General features: G+C 45.7%; 1 protein-coding gene across 1 annotated transcript; it reads left to right on the top strand.

Annotated features, from left to right (window-relative positions):
- Positions 1–10,927: 10,927 nt before the first annotated feature.
- Positions 10,928–15,320, top strand: LOC149983534 (protein FAM32A-like). Its single transcript, XM_090236694.1, has 4 exons — positions 10,928–10,971; positions 14,521–14,737; positions 14,878–14,931; positions 15,057–15,320. The coding sequence occupies exons 1-4, from the start codon at positions 10,928–10,930 to the stop codon at positions 15,123–15,125; spliced, it is 384 nt and encodes a 127-aa protein (XP_090092820.1). The 3' UTR covers positions 15,126–15,320.
- Positions 15,321–15,342: the final 22 nt, after the last annotated feature.

Raw genomic sequence — 15,342 nt, 5'->3', positions numbered from 1 at the left:
ATCCACATCACTGAGGAGTTGACATGGACCAACACCACCACCAGTGTGTCATATAAAGATTAAATATGTTGTTGGGCTGGAAACACCAGTCAACACAGCAGGTTGTCCTAACCCATTGAGGCATTTTTCCTATGCTGTAATGTCCATACATTTTCTCTCTTATGAATAAAGTTCTCAAATGATCATTGTTTTTTGGGGGGGCTATAGGGACCTCATATTGTACATTCTACATGGGTAGAATGTATCCATCCTTTGTCAAATTAACGTAATTTGACTATGTGTTACAGATGAGGAGAATTCAAGTAGCAGGTTAGGAGAATTAGGTTAAGGTAAGGAAAAGAGCTAAAAGCTGCATCCCTTCTAGCTATGACTACTTTTCATAGGCATACAGTGGGGCAAAAAAGTATTTAGTCAGCCACCAATTGTGCAAGTTCTCCCACTTAAAAAGATGAGAGAGGCCTGTCATTTTCATCATAGGTACACTTCAACTATGACAAATAAAATGAGAAAAAGAAATGTAATGAATTTATTTGCAAATTATGGTGGAAAATAAGTATTTGGTCAATAACAAAAGTTTCTCAATACTTTGTTATATACCCTTTGTTGGCAATGACAGAGGTCAAACATTTTCTGTAAGTCTTCACAAGGTTTTCACACACTGTTGCTGGTATTTTGACCCATTCCTCCATGCAGATCTCCTCTAGAGCAGTGGTGTTTTGAGGCTGTTGCTGGGCACCACAGACTTTCAACTCCCTTCAAAGATTTTCTATGGGGCTGAGATCTGGAGACTGGCTAGGCCACTCCAGGACCTTGAAATGCTTCTTACGAAGGCATAAAAAAGCCAGACTATGGTTTGCAACTGCACATGCGGACAAAGATCCTACTTTTTGGAGAAATGTTGTCTGGTCTGATGAAACAAAAATAGAACTGTTTGGCCATAGTGACCATCGTTATGTTTGGAGGAAAAAGGGGGAGGCTTGCAAGCCGGAGAACACCATCCCAACCGTGAAGCACGGGGGTGGCAGCATCATGTTGTGGGGGTGCTTTGCTGCAGGAGGGACTGGTGCACTTCACAAAATAGATGGCATCATGAGGACGGAAAATTATTTGGATATATTGAAGCACCATCTCAAGACATCAGTCAGGAAGTTCAAGCTTGGTCGCAAAAAGTTCTTCCAAATGGACAATGACCCAAAGCATACTTCCAAAGTTGTGGCAAAATGGCTTAAGGACATCAAAATCAAGGTATTGGAGTGGCCATCACAAAGCCCTGACCTCAATCCTAAAGACAATTTGTGGGCAGAACTGAAAAGGCGTGTGCGAGCAAGGAGGACTACAAACCTGACTCAGTTACACCAGCTCTGTCAGGAGGATTGGGTCAAAATTCACCCAACTTGTGGGAAGCTTGTGGAAGGCTACCCGAAACATTTCACCCAAGTTAAACAATTTAAAGGCAATGCTACCAAATACGAATTGAGTGTATGTGAACTTCTGACCCATTGGGAATGTGATGAAAGAAATAAAAGCTGAAATAAATGATTCTCTCTACTATTATCCTGACATTTCACATTCTTACAATAAAGAGGTGATCCTAACTGACCTAGAACAGGGAATATTTACTTGGATTAAATGTAAGGAATTGTGAAAAACTTAGTTGAAATGTATTTGGCTAAGGTGTATGTAAACTTCCGACTTCAACTGTAAATTCATTAAGTCCTAATCTATGGATTTCACACGACTGGGAATACATATATGCGTATGTTGGTCACAGATACCTTAAAAAAGCAAAGGTGTGTATCAGAAAATCAGTATCTGGAGTGACCGCCACAATGCGACATCTCCTTTGCATAGAGTTGATCAGGCTGTTGATTGTGGCCTGTGGAATGTTGTCCCACTCCTATTGAATAGCTGTGCGAAGTTGGTGGATATTTGCGGGAACTGGAACATGCCGTCGTACACGCCAATCCAGAGCATCCCAAAAATGCTCAATGGGTGATATCTAGTGAGTATGCAGGCCATGGAAGAACTGGGAAGTTTTCAGCTTCCAGGAATTGTATACACGGCGTTGCCATTCAATTGGAATGATGGCGCCGACAGAGATGGTCGCCTCGCTTAGAAAACTATGCGGTCCTTTGAAAACTATGCAGTTATTTTTTTTTTTTTTATGTACTATTTCTTACATTGTTATCCCAGAAAATCTCAAGTGTTATTACATACAGCCTGGAAGAACTATTGGATATAGAAGTGATGTAAACTTACCATCATTAAGACCAGGAATAAGTCTTTCCCAAAGCGGATCCTTTGTTCGGACCTCCAACCTGGACACACAATCTTATCCCAGAGGCCGACCCAAAACAAAGCGTTCGCCGCAGCAGAGGCAGACGGAGCGGCCTACTGGTCAGACTCAGAAGGCGAGCACACCATCCACCTCTTCCTAGCATATTAATCGCCAATGTCCAATCTCTAGATAACAAGGTGAACGAAATTAGGGTAAGAGTTGCCTTCCAGAGAGACAGAGATTCTAACATTCTCTATTTCACGGAAACATGGCTCACTCGGGATATGTTGTCAGAGTCGGTACAGCCAACCGGTTTCTTCACGCATCACGCCGACAGACACAAACATCTTGGTAAGAAGAAGGGCAGGGGTGTATGCCTTATGATTAACGACTCATGGTGTCATCACAACAACATACAGGAACTCAAGTTATTTTGTTCACCTGACCTAGAATTCCTTACAATCAAATGCAGACTGCATTATCTTCCAAGAGAATTCTCTTCGATTATAGTCACAGCCATGTATAACCCCCCCAAGCAGATTTTAACAACGCTAACCTAAGATCATTACTCCCTAAATTATTTCAGCATATTGAATGCACAACACGAGCTGGCATAATTCTGGATCATTGCTACTCGAACTTCCGTGATGCATACAAAGCCCTCCCATGCCCTGCCTTCGGCAAAGCTGACCATGAATCCATTTTGTTGCACCCAGCCTATAGACAGAAACTAAAACAGGAAACGCCCATTCTCAGGTCAATACAACGCTGGTCTGACCAATTGGATTCCACGCTTCGATAACGTGGACTGGGATATGTTCTGGATAGCCTCAGACAACAACATTGATGTATACGCTGACTCGGTGAGCGAGTTTATTAGCAAGTTCATCGGAGATGTCATACCCGCTGTGACTATTAAAACCTTCCCTAACCAGAAACTGAAAGCGCGGACCACCACTTTTAATCATGGCAAGGCAACTGGAAACATGACCGAATACAAACAATGCAGCTATTCCCTTCGCACGGCAATCAAACAAGCGTCAGTATAGAGACAAAGTAGTCGCAATTCAATGGCTCAAACACAAGACGTATGTGGAATGGTCTACAGTCAATCACGGATTACAAAAAGAAAACCAGCCCTGTCGCGGACATCGACGTCGTGCTCCCAGACAAATTAAACAACTTCTTTGCTCGCTTTGAGGACAATACAGTGCCACTGACATGGCCCAAAGCCTGTGGGCTCTCCTTCTCCATGGCCAACGTGAGCAAAACATTTAAACGTGTTAACCCTCGCAAGGCTGCCGGCCCGGATGGCATCCCTAGCCGTGTACCCTGGGTCTCGACCCCGCCCTGTGCAACTGGGTCCTGGACTTTGACGGGCCGCCCCCAGGTGGTGAAGGTAGGAAACAACATCTCCACCCCGCTGATCCTCAAAACTGGGGCCCAACAAGGTTGCGTTCTCAGCTCTCTCCTGTACTCCCTGTTCACCCATGACTGCATGACCATGCACGCTTCCAACTCAATCATCAAGTTGGCAGACACTACAGTGGCAGGCCTGATTACCAACAATGACGAGACGGCCTACAGGGACTATTCACTGCCCTCTGAGTTTGATGTCAGGAAAATAACCTCTCACTCAACGTCAACAAAACATCCACATCGACAGGACAGTAGTGGAGAAGGTGGAAAGTTAAGTTCCTCGGGGTACACATCACAGACAAACTGAAATGGTCCACCCACACAGACAGCGTGGTGAAGAAGGCGAAACAGCGCCTCTTCAACCTCAGGAGACTGAAGAAATTTGGCTTGTCATCTAAAACACTAAAACGTTTACAGATGCACAATCGAGAGCATCCTGTCTGGCTGTATCACCGCCTGGAACGGCAATTGCACCGCCCTCAACCGCAAGGCTCTCCAGAGGGTAGTGCGGTCTGCACAATGCATCACTGGGGGCAAACTACCTGCCCTCCAGGACACCCACAGCACCCGATGTCACAGGAAAGCCAAAAATATCATCAAGGACAACAACCACCCGAGCCACTGCCTGTTCACCCCGCTATCATCCAGAAGGTGAGGTCAGTACAGGTGCATCAAAGCTGGGACCGAGAGACAGAAGCTGTTTTTCAATCTCAAGGTCATCAGACTGTTAAACAGCCATCACTAACATAGAGAGGCTGCTGCCAACATACAGACTCAAATCTCTGACCACTTAAATAAATGGACTTAATAAAAAGGTATCACTAGTCACTTTAAATAACGCCACTTTAATAGTGTTTACATATCCTTCTTTACTCATCTCATATGTATATACTGTATTCTATACCATCTATTGCATCTTGCCTATGCCGCATGCCATTGCTCATCCATATATTTGTATGTACATTTCCTATTCATCCCTTTACATTGTGTGTATAAGGCAGTTGTTGTGAATCTGTTAGATTATTTGTTAGATATTAGTGCAGTCGGAACTAGAAGCACAAGCATTTCGCTACACTCGCATTAACATCTGCTAACCATGTGTATGTGACCAATAAAATGTTATTTGATTTTTTGCCATCTGCCTGGTACAGTTGAAACCGCGATTCATCCATGAAGAGCACACTCCAGCGTGCCAGTGGCCATCGAAGGTGAGCATTTGCCCACTTAAGTCACTTACTACGTCAAACTGCAGTCAGGTCAAGACCCTGGTGAGGACGACAAGCATGCAGATGAGCTTCCCTGAGATGGTTTCTGACAAGTTATGCAGAAATTATTTGGTGGTGAAAACCCACAGTTTCATCAGTGGCTCGTCTCAGACCTGGCCACATGTGAAGAAACCGAATGTGGAGGTCCTGGGCTGGCGTGGTAACACATGGTCTGCGGTTGTGAGGCCGTTTGGACGTACTGCCAAATTGTCTAAAACGACGTTGGAGGCGGCTTATGGTAGAGTAATTAACATTAATTTTCTGGCAACAGCTCTGGTGGACATTCCTGCAGTCATGCCAATTGTACACTGCCACAAAACTTGAGATATCTGTGGCATTATGTTGTCTGACAAAACTTCACATTATAGAGTGGCCTTTTATTGTCCCCAGCACAAGGTGCCCTTGTGTAATGATCATGCTGTTTAATCAGCTTCTTGATATGCCACACCTGTCAGGTGGATGGATTATCTGGGCAAAGGAGAAATGCTCACTGACAGGGATGTAAACAAATTTCTGCACAACATTTGAGAGAAATAAGCTTTTTGTGCGCATGGAACATTTCTGGGATCATATTAGCTCATGAAACCAACACTACGTTTATATTTTTGTTCACTGTAGTTTTAGGCACTATTATCATACAGTTTGGTGTAGCCACTCAGCTATTGTCATTAGAATAAATGCGGTGGTCTTCCAACATGGTCACTAGGAGGCGTCATATGTCAACTTCAAGAATGTAGGCTTACCCTGCCTGGTGTGACGTTTTGATAACCATGTAACTCTCTCTTGGACAAGGTGACTTTTATCAATATACTCAGCTCTATTTACTCTCAGATTCAAAAATGCTAATTAGCATCAAAGTAGACATCATGCAAGACTACAAATCCCTGCAAGCTCCTGCACGTCATCACTAGCTGACACCTTTGCTAACAGGCATTATGTCAATTTAAAACTTGCACAAGACAGTTTAAAGAATTGTAAATTTCAAGAAATTTAGCAAATTTCTTCATGACTAAATTTAGATAGTTAATCCAGAGATTCCTACCTTTGCCTCGATTTGGCAGTCTCATCCAGATCATCATGGCATTTGAAGTTCTTTATGATAGCCATATTACCAGCTAATTAGCATTTCATGATGAGGGGGTAAATACAGGCAAATATATTGATTGATAAGTCATCTTGTCCTAGAGAGATTTACATGGTTAGCAAAACCTCATGCCAGGATAAGCCTACACGAAACACAGCCCTTATTTGAAGTGTTTCTAATATCCTTATGGGGAAAATGAATGGTGGAAAAATGATTGGAACCATTGTCTTGTTTGACTGCTAGGTTTTATGGGTATTATGACTCATTCTGTGGTACTCTATTGCAGGGTTTCCCTAAATTGGTACAGAAACATGCTGAAAAGCTTCTGTGTTGTTCAATGTACATGTAACCAGGTCAAAAATATGGCTATTTATCACAGGAAATGTGGGGACCCAGTGTCCAAGTAGGCTTTGACAACATAAACTATGTTTCGTCTCCAAGGTTTGTTTAAAAAAATAATGACATTTGCACAATGAGCACTTGCTGTCTCAAATACGTTGTTACACTTGTTGTAGCAAAAGCACACTTGTTGTTACACTAGCTAGCACATTTTTTCCATATTAGCATTGCCATGAAATCAGTGAAAACAAGACATGGTATTATCGAATACATTTTCCAAGAAACCCCCACTTCTCCTTACATGGTTCCTTTCGAAACGCCCAGTCCTTTCGACACCCCCACTCTTCACGAGAGATGACATATCAGTAGGTGGGAGCATATAGACCCTGGGAGATGACGTTGCAGCGGGACCCTTTTGAAATATCTGGCATCCAGAATCACAACAACACACAGGCTTCTGCCCCATTGAAGCGTGCACATCGTTTTCGTGACGTTGTCAGCTAAACCATCTATGTTAACTACTCATACTGTAATCATATAAATAACTTTTGCTCACCGTGCCTGCTATTTATCTGTACCTGTGTATTGTTCATTACTCAGTTATATTTTCGAATGGAGCTAACGTTAGCTAGATTAAATTATATATGTTTCCGCCGGTAAAAAGTATGTATTTCATGTTATTATTACTAAGTCAATGTGTTCTTAAAATTGTCCACACCTTACTGTGTTTAAAATGGAGTAAAGGAGCAAAGTAGCTAGCTCTCTGTCTCTATTAACCAGCTAATACAGCTAGAACAATGAGCTAGATAATTCACCAGATTTAAAAATGTGAAGCATCCGGTTGTCGTTTCCCACTCACTGCCAAATATGGTGATGAGAGGAAGCTCAGTGGCCGGAAGTAGGAGTGAGATTAATTTTGTCCGACATTACTGTACATTTTCTCATCGATGAAACATCTCCATGCAGTTTTCTGTTTCCAAAACTAGAATATGTCACAGAGTGGACTGCGTTTTGTAGACTTTACAATTTGCAAAAGTTTATTTTTATTTTTTTGCCAGCTAAGCTAACCATCTTGCTAACTTTTGGCCCTGTTCAGTTCCTGGATGGGAGACCCGATGCTGCTGGAAGTGGTGTTGGAGGGCCAGTAGGAGGCACTCTTTCCTCTGGTCTAAACAAATATCCCAATGCCCCAGAGCAGTGATTGGGGACACTGCCCTGTGTAGGCTGCCATCTTTGAGATGGGACGTTAAACGGGTGTCCTGACTCTCTGAGATCATTAAAGATCCCATGGCACTTATCGTAAGAGTAGGGGTGTTAACCCCGGTGTCCTGGCTAAATTCCCAATCTGGCCCTCAAACCATCACGGTCACCTAATAATCCCCGGTTTACAATTGGCTCATTCATCCCACTCCTCTCCCCTGTATGTCACGGCCGTCCTCCTCTTCGTCTGAAGAGGAGAGGCGAGAAGGATCAGAGGACCAATATGCGGCGTGGTAAGTGTCCATGGTGAATCTTTAATAAAGAAAGACTGAACACTATGCAAAAGAGTAACGAAAACAATAAACCAAATACGACCGTGAAGCTACAAAATGAGACCTGTGCTGACACAAGCCACTAACATAGACAATCACCCACAAACAAACAGTGCAACCCAGGCTACCTAAGTATGATTCTCAATCAGAGACAACTAATGACACCTGCCTCTGATTGAGAACCATACTAGGCCGAAAACATAGAAATGCCCCAAAACATAGAAAAACAAACATAGACTGCCCACCCAACTCACGCCCTGACCATACTAAATAAATACAAAACAACGGAAATAAAGGTCAGAACGTGACAGTACCCCCCCCCAAAGGTGCGGACTCCGGCCGCAAAACCTTGACCTATAGGGGAGGGTCTGGGTGGGCGTCTGTCCGCGGTGGCGGCTCTGGCGCGGGACGCGGACCCCACCTCATCATTGTCTTAGTCCGCCTTATTGTCCGCCTCCGTAGCTTTCTCAGCATGACCACCCCTCTCAATGACCCCACTGGACAGAGGGACAGCTCGGGACAGAGGGGCAGCTGCTCGGGACAGAGGGGCAGCTGCTCGGGACAGAGGGGCAGCTGCTCGGGACAGAGGGGCAGCTGCTCGGGACAGAGGGGCAGCTGCTCGGGACAGAGGGGCAGCTGCTCGGGACAGAGGGGCAGCTGCTCGGGACAGAGGGGCTCCGGCAGCGGCGCCGGACAGGCGGGGGGCTCCGGCAGCGGCGCCGGGCAGGCGGGGGGCTCCGGCAGCGGCGCCGGACAGGCGGGAGGCTCCGGCAGAGGCGCCGGACAGGCGGGAGGCTCCGGCAGAGGCGCCGGACAGGCGGGAGGCTCCGGACAGGCGGGAGGCTCCGGCAGCGGCGCCGGACAGGCGGGAGGCTCCGGCAGCGGCGCCGGACAGGCGGGAGGCTCCGGCAGCGGCGCCGGACAGGCGGGAGGCTCCGGCAGCGGCGCCGGACAGGCGGGAGGCTCCGGCAGCGGCGCCGGACAGGCGGGAGGCTCCGGCAGCGGCGCCGGACAGGCGGGAGGCTCCGGCAGCGGCGCCGGACAGGCGGGAGGCTCCGGCAGCGGCGCCGGACAGGCGGGAGGCTCCGGCAGCGGCGCCGGACAGGCGGGAGGCTCCGGCAGCGGCGCCGGACAGGCGGGAGACTCCGGCAGCGGCGCCGGACAGGCGGGAGACTCCGGCAGCGGCGCCGGACAGGCGGGAGACTCCGGCAGCGGCGCCGGACAGGCGGGAGACTCCGGCAGCGGCGCCGGACAGGCGGGAGACTCCGGCAGCGGCGCCGGACAGGCGGGACCACCTGCAGGGAGGAGACAGAGAGACAGCCTGGTGCGTGGGGCTGCCACAGGTACCACCAGGCTGGGGAGCCCTTCAGGAGGCTTGGGGTTAGGAGGAGGCACCTGAAGGACCGGGCTGTGGGGGAGCACTGGAGCTCTGGTGCGCAACCTTGGCACCACCTCCCCAGGCTGGATAACCACTCTAGCCCGGACCCTCCAGAGTGCAGGCACAGGTTGAACCGGGCTGTGGGTAAGCACGGGAGATCTAGTGCTTACTACACGCACCTCTCCCTTAGGCTCCATTCCCACATTCGCCCGGCACGAGCGGAGCGCAGGCAGAGGACGCACTGCACCCTCCCAGCGCCCCGGAGACACAGCACGCAGAGCCGGCGCAGGATACCCTGGACCAAAACTGCGTACCGGCGACCAGACCCGCTGAGCAGGCACCATACGCCCTGGCTCGATGCCCGCACTCGCATGACACTCTCGGGGGGCTGTCCTATAGCGCACCGGGCTATGGCCACGTACTGGCGACACCGTGCGCTTAACCGCATAACACGGTGCCTGCCCAGTATCGCGCTGCTTATAATAAGCACGAGGAGTGATCGCAGGTCTGCTACCTGGCTTAGCTCCACCCCTCGTGTGCCCCCCCCCAAAATTTTTTTGGGGCTGTCTCTCGTACCTGTCGCACTGCCGTGCTGCCTCCTCATATCGCCGCCGCTCAGCTTTCGCTGCCTCCAGCTCTGCTTTGGGGCGGCGATATTCCCCAGCCTGTGCCCAGGGTCCCTCTCCGTTCAGTATCTCCTCCCATGTCCAGGAGTCCTGTGATACCGGCCGCTGTTGTTGCTGCTGCTGCTGCTGCTGTCGTCGCTGTTTTCTACCACGCCGCTTGGTCCTTGGTTGGTGGGTGATTCTGTCACGGCCGTCCTCCTCTTCGTCTGAAGAGGAGAGGCGAGAAGGATCAGAGGACCAATATGCGGCGTGGTAAGTGTCCATGGTGAATCTTTAATAAAGAAAGACTGAACACTATGCAAAAGAGTAACGAAAACAATAAACCAAATACGACCGTGAAGCTACAAAATGAGACCTGTGCTGACACAAGCCACTAACATAGACAATCACCCACAAACAAACAGTGCAACCCAGGCTACCTAAGTATGATTCTCAATCAGAGACAACTAATGACACCTGCCTCTGATTGAGAACCATACTAGGCCGAAAACATAGAAATGCCCCAAAACATAGAAAAACAAACATAGACTGCCCACCCAACTCACGCCCTGACCATACTAAATAAATACAAAACAACGGAAATAAAGGTCAGAACGTGACACTGTAACTATTCCCCAGGTCGTTGCTGCAAATGAGAATGTGTTCTCAGTCAACTTACCTGGTAAAATAACGGATACATTTAAAAAAAAAAATTACTATCACACATGGAAACAACAGCTAAATCATATTTTGTTCACTGTAAATAGTTACATAGTGTTAGCCTTCTCGAATGTATGTAGCTTTTAATAACCTCTAAATCATATTTTGTTCACTGTAAATAGTTACATAGTGTTAGCCTTCTCAAATGTATGTAGCTTTTAAGTGCACCGGCCATCAGTCCATCAGCACCGTTCTTTACCCTACCTGCCTCAAGCTCACTCCTGACCCCTTACACTAAGTCTGAATTTGTCCGGCTAGGTGACCTAAACTGGGACATAATTAAACCACCTGACCAAGTCGTAGAGCAATGGGCTCCCTAAATCTTTGCCAGATTATTACCAATCCCACAAGGTATGACTCCAAAAAAAAAAAAGCTAATGTCCTTGATGTTATCCTCACAAATTATCCTGATAGGTAGCTGTCTGGTGTTTTCTGTAATGACCTTAGTGATTACTATTTTACAGCCTGTGTTTGTAATGGCTGCTCAGTGAAACGGCCTGTCCTGATTTGTCATGGGTCAGATGGTTTAGACCTTTTCTTTAAGGTTGCTGCCCCTATCATCGCCAAGCCTATCTCCAACCTTTTTTAATCTGTCTCTCCTTTCTGGGGAGGTTCCCATTGCTTGGAAGGCAGCCATGGTTTGTCCTTTATGTAAAGGGGGAGATCAAGCTGATCCTAACTGTTATAGGCCTGTTTCTATTTTGCCGTGTTTATCAAAAGTGTTGGAAGAACTTGTAAATAATCAACTGACTGGCTTTCTTGATGTCTAGTATTCTCTCTGGTATGCAATCTGGTTTCCACTCAGGTTAAGTATGTGTCACTGCAACCTTAAAGGTTCTAAATTATGTCACCATTGCCCTTGATTTTAAGCAATGTTGTGCTGCTATTTCTATTGACTTGGCCAAAGCTTTTGATACGGCAGACCATTCCATTTTTGTGGGCAGGCTAAGGAGTATTGGTGTCTCTGAGGGGTCTTTGGGCTGGTTTGCTAACTACCTCTCTCAAAGAGTGCAGTGTTTTTCCAAGTCAAATGTGCTGTCTCAGCCACTGCCTGTCACCAAGGGAGTACCCCAAGGCTCAATCCTAGGCCCCACGCTCTTCTCAATTTACATCAACATCATAGCTCTGGCAGTAGGAAGCTCTCTCGACCATTTATATGCAGATGATAGTCTTATACTCAGCTGGCCCCTCCCTGGATTTTGTGTTAAATGTTCTACAACAAAGCTTTCTTAGTGTTCAACAAGCTTTCTCTACCCTTACCTTGTTCTGAACACCTCTAAAACAAAGGTCATGTGGTTTGGTAAGAAGAATGCCCCTCCCCTCACAGGTGTGATTACTACCTCTGAGGGTTTAGAGCTTGAGGTAGTCACCTCATACAAGTACTTGGGAGTATGGCTTGATGGTACACTGTCCTTCTCCCAACACATACAGTGGGGCAAAAAATTATTTAGTCAGCCACCAATTGTGCAAGTTCTCCCATTTAAAAAGATGAGCAAGACCTGTAATTTTCATCATAGGTACACTTCAACTATGACAGACAAAATGAGACAAAAAAATCAGAAATTCACATTGTAGGATTTTTTAATGAATTTATTTGCAAATTATGGTGGAAAATAAGTATTTGGTCAATAACGTTTATCTCAATACTTTGTTACATACCCTTTGTTGGCAATGACAGAGGTCAAAGGTTTTCTGTAAGTCTTCACAAGGTTTTTACACACTATTGCTGGTATTTTGGCCTATTCCTCCATGCAGATCTCCTCTAGAGCAGTGATGTTTTGGGGCTACTGCTGGGCAACACAGACTTTCAACTCCCGCCAAAGATTTTCTATGGGGTTGAGATCTGGAGACTGGCTAGACCACTCCAGGACCTTGAAATGCTTCTTACGAAGCCACTCCTTCGTTGCCCGGGCGGTGTGTTTGGGATCATTGTCATGCTGAAAGACCCAGCCACGTTTAATCTCCAATGCCCTTGCTGATGGAAGGAGGTTTTCACTCAAAATCTCACGATAGATGGCCCCATTCATTCTTTCCTTTACGTGGATCAGTCGTCCTGGTCCCTTTGCAGAAAAACAGCCCCAATGCATGATGTTTCAACCCCCATGCTTCACAGTAGGTATGGTGTTCTTTGGATGCAACTCAACATTCTTTGTCCTCCAAACACGACGAGTTGAGTTTTTACCAAAAAGTTCTATTTTGGTTTCATCTGACATTCTCCCAATCTTCTTCTGGATCATCCAAATGCCCTCTAGCAAACTTCAGACGGGCCTGGACATGTACTGGCTTAAGCAGGGGGACACGTCTGGCACTGCAGGATTTGAGTCCCTGGCGGCGTAGTGTGTTACTGATGGTAGGCTTTGTTACTTTGGTCCCAGCTCTCTGCAGGTCATTCACTAGGTCCCCCCGTGTGGTTCTGGGATTTTTGCTCACCGTTCTTGTGATCATTTTGACCCCACGGGGTGAGATCTTGCGTGGAGCCCCACATCGAGGGAGATTATCAGTGGTCTTGTATGTCTTCCATTTCCTAATAATTGCTCCCACAGTTGATTTCTTCAAACCAAGCTGCTTACCTATTGCAGATTCAGTCTTCCCAGCCTGGTGCAGGTCTACAATTTTGTTTCTGGTGTCCTTTGACAGCTCTTTGGTTTTGGCCATATTAGAGTTTGGAGTGTGACTGTTTGAGGTTGTGGACAGGTGCCTTTTATACTGATAACAAGTTCAAACAGGTGCCATTAATACAGGTAACGAGTGGAGGACAGAGGAGCCTCTTAAAGAAGGCCTCTTACAGGTCTGTGAGAGCCAGAAATCTTGCTTGTTTGTAGGTGACCAAATACTTATTTTCCACCATAATTTGCAAATAAATTCATTAAAAATCCTACAATGTGATTTTCTGTATTTTTTTTCTTCTAATTTTGTCTGTCATAGTTGAAGTGTACCTATGATGAAAATTGCAGGCCCCATCTTTTTAAGTGGGAGAACTTGCACAATTGGTGGCTGACTAAATACTTTTTTTGCCCCACTGTATCAAAGCTGCAGGCTAAAATTAGATCTAGACTTTGTTTCCTCTATTGTAATCGCTCCTCTTTCACCCCAGCTAGATGCTAGATTACGGAGACATAATTTATAGGTCGGCAGGTAGGGGTGCTTTCGAGCGGCTAGATGTTCTTAACCTTTCGGCCATCAGATTTGCCACCAATGCTCCTTATAGGACACATCACTGGACTCTATACTCCTCTGTAAACTGGTCATCTCTGTATACCTGTCGCAAGACCCACTGGTTGATGCTTATTTATAAAACCCTCTTAGGCCTACTCCCTCCTATCTGCGATTTCTACTGCAGCCCTCATCTGACATACAACACCCGTTCTGCCAGTCACATTCTGTTAAATGTCCCCAAAGCACAGACATCCCTGGGTCGCTCCTCTTTTCAGTTTGCTGCAGCTAGCGACTGGAATGAGCTGCAACAAACACTCAAACTGGACAGTTTTATCTCAATCTCTTCATTCAAAGACTCTATAGTGGACACTCTTACTGACAGTTGTGGCTGCTTTGCTTGATGTATTGTGGTCTCTACCTTCTTGCCCTTTGTGCTGTTGTCTGTACCCAATAATGTGTGTACCATGTTGTGTTGCTACCATGCTGTGTTGTCATGTGTTGCTGCCTTGCTATGTTGTTGTTTTAGGTCTCTCTTTTATGTAGTGTTGTGTTTTTATGTAGTGTTGTGTTTTCTCTCTTGTCGTGATGTGTCCTATATTTATATATTTTTAATCCCAACCCCAGTCCCCGCAGGAGGCCTTTTGGTAGGCCATCATTGTAAATAAGATTTTTTTTTTCAACTGACTTGCCTAGTTAAATTAAATAAATAAAAGTAAACAAACATATCTAGTATTTCCCTCAAAGCTCTAGCTGGTGTAGGCTAGCTAACTCCTCACTAACAACCCTTCATCTGTTGGCATTATTTTACTATTTTAGGAAGAAGAAGAAGAACAAGGAGAAGAAGCATCGTTTGGAGCAGCAAATTAATACAAATAAAAATGAAGAGGAGGAAACCAAGAGTGGATACATTGACAAAAGAACACCAGCTCAAATGGCTTTTGTCAAGATGCAAGAGAAGAGGGTAATAATCATTGTCCTAAATGTATTGTCCTACTGATGTTCTAGCACTGAAATAGAGACAATGTTAGTCATGGGATAAAATTACCTACTTCCTGTTTCAAATACCAATATTCACACCCAATTTTTTTATGTTGCTTTCAGCAAATGGAGAGAATTTTGAACAAAGCAGAAAAAACTCACAAGCGGAGAGTTGAGGTAAGACCATATTATTTGAAAACATCTGCATGAATTTACTGTAATTCAGAAAATACACTTGGAGATTTGAGTTCTACAAACCCCTGGAATTTACAATAAACAAAGGTATTTTTGTTGTATTGCAGGATTTCAACCATCACCTGGACACCCTGACAGAACATTATGATATTCCTAAAGTCAGCTGGACCAAATGAAGAGGAATCCTGGACCATTTTCATTTTAGAATATGCTTTAGAAAAACTTTTTTTTTTGCCCATTCTGTGTCATTTGTTCTACATTAGTCATTTTATAATGTGGTAATTGGTGTGACTATATTTTGGTTCCATACATAGAATTATACCAGATTAGACATGCTGTGATGTGTATTTAATTAAACTGAGTTACTTTTCCTTGTCTGGAATTTCACTAATT

This window comes from Oncorhynchus mykiss, chromosome 5 (assembly GCF_057628025.1).
Source record: "Oncorhynchus mykiss isolate SJ-2025 chromosome 5, ASM5762802v1, whole genome shotgun sequence".
Lineage (NCBI taxonomy): Eukaryota > Metazoa > Chordata > Actinopteri > Salmoniformes > Salmonidae > Oncorhynchus > Oncorhynchus mykiss.
The sequence above is the reverse complement of the archived record's forward strand: the minus strand, read 5'-3'. Positions and strand labels throughout refer to the sequence as shown.